Raw genomic sequence first — 3585 nt, 5'->3', positions numbered from 1 at the left:
TTGAAGCAAACTTAGTTCTCTGAAGCTTCAGGATCAGAAGCAAGAAAAATGTTCTGATACATTTAAGAATGCTCTGATAGAATCAAGTATGATCTGATTCAATTGATTACATAGAGAAATTCAAAGCTCTGAAGCTGTCCTATGGAAGCAAGAAGCAGAAGCTCTGAATGTTCTGAAGTTCTATTCAAAGTGAAAGTCTCGACTGAAATGGAAAAATACTCAGGGAAGTCTTTTATTTATAAATTCTTCTAGTATTTATTTTAGGGGGAGATTGTTAATCTCAGGGGGAGACATATTCACACACTCTGATCATATGCTTATGCTATATCTGTGTATTGTCTTTGTTCATCTAATATTCTGGATACAAATTCATATCAATTATATATGTTTTTTGTCATCATCAAAAAGGGGGAGATTGTTAGAACAAGATTTGTTCTGATCAATATTCTATGTTTTGATGATAACATTATATATGAATTTTGTATAAGACAATGTGGTACACTAATCCTTTGCATTTTCCATTTCAGGAAATATATAAAGAGTATGCACAAAGCAGCGCTCAGAAGCACTGACTCAGAAGGTTCGGGATGGCTACATCAGAACATGCTCTGGCAAGACATCAGAAGATGGTCAAGCAGAATCAGAACATGAACTATGAAGCATCAGAAGAACATGAAGTCAGAAGCAGAAGCACTGAAATTCTGATGGTATCACGCTCAAAGCTCTTCAAAGTCAGAAGACAAGAAGATGCTCTGCACCAAGCTGTTGACTCTGAAATTCAAACGTTGTTATCTAAAAAGCTGAGTCCAGAAGCAAGTATAAGATAACAAGCTATTAAGTATAATCTCTGACTGAAAAAAGCAATGTTAGAAGCTACAAAAGGCAAAGTCAGTAAAAGCATCAAAAGCATGGCTCGAGGTAGTTGACAAAAGTGTGAAACATTTAATGCTGCATTTTACTATTCACGCAAAGTATTAAATGCAACCCAACGGTCATCTTCTCTCAACGCCTATATATAGAAGTTCTTATCAGAAGCAGCAATGTAGAACACTTGTGAAAAATACTGAAACGCTGTCAAAATCAAATCTCACGAACTTCATCTTCAACCTCACAAACTCTTGTAATATTTAGTGAGTGTTAAGCTTAGAACTTATGAGACATATCACTGTTGTGATTATAGCTTTATTAGAAGCAATCTTACTCTTGTAAACATTATTTTTACATTGTTTGTAAAAGGTTTCTAGAGTGATCATGTTGTGATCTGTAGAATCTAGAAGACTTAGAAGTTTTCTAAGTGGTGATTTCCTAGAGTGATCAAGTTGTGATCTGTATACTCTAGAAGACTTAGAAGTTTTCTAAGTGTATAACCATTGTAATCAGTTGGATTAGTGGATTAAATCCTCAGTTGAGGTAAATCACTCTAAGGGGGTGGACTGGAGTAGTTTCGTTAACAACGAACCAGGATAAAAATAATTGTGTTCATTGTTTTTATCTTACAAGTTTTTAAAGTCACACTTATTCAAACCCCCCCTTTCTAAGTGTTTTCCTATCCTTCAGTAGTGGGAATGGAATGAACATGTACTTGAACCCCAAGGTACATGGTTCGATTCCCACGAAAGGAAAAAAATTTACTAGAGAGGGGGGTAAAGAAGATCGTGAGGTAATAGTGTCGGGAACGCTGAAGGCTCGGGCTATTACAGGTGCTCCCCTCGGTGATACACTTGGTCTTTCAAACTTTTTCTCAAGCAATTCTTCTAATTGCTTCTTCAATTCAGATAACTCAGATGCCGGCATCATGTACGGTGCCATAGAAACAGGTCTGGTACCAAGTACAAGATCAATCGCAAATTCAACTTCTCTTTCTGGAGGTACATCTAGAATGTCATCAAGAAACACTTCACGAAATTCTCGCACCACCTTTAACTCGTCAATTCTAACTTGGTTCTCAAAGGACAGGGATTCCATCAGTGAGAACATTCGTGCTTCGTCTTGCATCAATTGCCTCAATTGCTTACCAGTCAACAAACCAACTCCTTCTTCTTGAAGAGAAGACAATCTCACTGTGTTGTTATAACAATTAATATGAACGTAGTTGCGTTTCAACCAATTCATACTCAAAAACCACATCTAAACCAACAAGCGACAAAAACACAAAGTCAACAACAAAGTCTCTATCAAAGATTTACAAAGGACAATTCAAACACACTAGAGAAGTAGTCACCGTTACCTTAGCGGGGAGTTCGACAACCATTTCTCCATTCAAGCAGACAAAGTAAGACCCAATCTTTTCACACAATCAGCAGCAATAAAAGAGTGAGTGGCACCAGTATCAATAATAGTAATTAAATGAATGCTATTAATCAAACAAGTACCTCTAACAAGACCGTCCTCACTAGATGTCTGAGTTCCTGACAAAGCCAACACTTTACCACCTACAGCTGTCTTCTTTGGCTTCTGACACTGGCTATCAATATGCCCCTCCACACCACAGTTAAAGCAAACAACATCCTTATGCTTACAATCAGAAGACATGTGTCCCGTCTTATCACAATGGTAACACCTCTTCACTTCAGTAGTACAAGCATTACTTTTATGACCAGGTTGACCACACTTGAAGCATACAATCCTAGCAGGAGCATCTCCCCCACTAGTCTTATGACCATGAGAAACTCTTTGCTTCCCTTTACCAGTATCATATGGTTTCCCACGGCTTTGTTGATTCTTGCCTCTTCTCTCACTAAACATTTTGTGATGAGTGTTACTATCTTCCTAAAAGAACCTACAACTGTCAACCAAGTCAGAAAACACACGGATCTTTTGGTACCCAACAACTTTCTTAATCTCCGAGCGCAAACCATTATGGAACTTGATGCACTTAGAAAATTCAACACCTTCGCCATCAAAGTAAGGATAGAACTTAACCAACTCAGTGAACTTGGCAGCATACTCGGTAACAGACTTGTTCCCTTACGTCAACTCTAGGAATTCTATATCTTTCTTACTCCGAACATCTTCAGGATAGTACTTTCTCATAAATTCCCTACGGAACACATTCCAAGGAACTTCCTCACCAGAAGCTTCCGACCTAGCAAGCGTCTCCAACTACCAATCATCAGCTTCCTTAGCCAGCATATGAGTGTCATATCTAACCTTCTGTGCAGGAGTGCAATCCATAACACGGAAGATTCGCTCGAGCTCCTTCAACCAATCAAGAGCACCATCAGGGTCATGCGTACCCTTGAACATTGGCGGATTCTCCCTTTGGAAAGTCACCAAACTACGAGATCCAGCATTCTCGTCAGCATTTAGTTGGTTCTGCATAGCCTGAGTCATCGCTTCCAAAGCAGCAGCTATCGTAACATCATTCCTTCCATCCATAGCGTCACTACAACACAAAAACAATCAGCGCAAACAATAATACACGATTGTTAGACTACACTATGACTCGACACTTGGACGGACAAGACCGGCCTACTCTGATACCACTAATGTAACACCCCAATTCTACCCACGAAATTTAAATAAAATCAGAGTATAAAAATTCACAAACGAAACAATTGAGGTATCACATATTCATTCTCAAAG

The 3585-nt window shown here is 38.6% G+C and overlaps 1 protein-coding gene across 1 annotated transcript; it reads right to left on the bottom strand.

The window, feature by feature from the left end:
• Nucleotides 1–2259: 2259 nt before the first annotated feature.
• LOC131619166 (uncharacterized) lies at nt 2260–3378 on the bottom strand. Its single transcript, XM_058890295.1, has 2 exons — nt 3237–3378; nt 2260–2567 (listed from the first exon to the last, which is right to left on the bottom strand). The coding sequence occupies exons 1-2, from the start codon at nt 3376–3378 to the stop codon at nt 2260–2262; spliced, it is 450 nt and encodes a 149-aa protein (XP_058746278.1).
• Between the last annotated feature and the right edge of the window lie 207 nt (nt 3379–3585).

The sequence above is a fragment of the Vicia villosa genome, linkage group LG7, assembly GCF_029867415.1.
Source record: "Vicia villosa cultivar HV-30 ecotype Madison, WI linkage group LG7, Vvil1.0, whole genome shotgun sequence".
In the NCBI taxonomy this organism is placed as follows: Eukaryota; Viridiplantae; Streptophyta; class Magnoliopsida; order Fabales; family Fabaceae; genus Vicia; species Vicia villosa.
The sequence above is the reverse complement of the archived record's forward strand: the minus strand, read 5'-3'. Positions and strand labels throughout refer to the sequence as shown.

Excerpts from the sequence above, each read along its gene's own strand:
- LOC131619166 (XM_058890295.1), bottom strand. The coding sequence starts at position 3,378 with ATGGATGGAAGGAATGATGTTACGATAGCTGCTGCTTTGGAAGCGATG. Across the intron at positions 2,568-3,236 it reads GAATCCGCCAATGTTCAAGG|TGAAGAGGTGTTACCATTGT; the intron begins GTACGCATGACC and ends GTACTACTGAAG.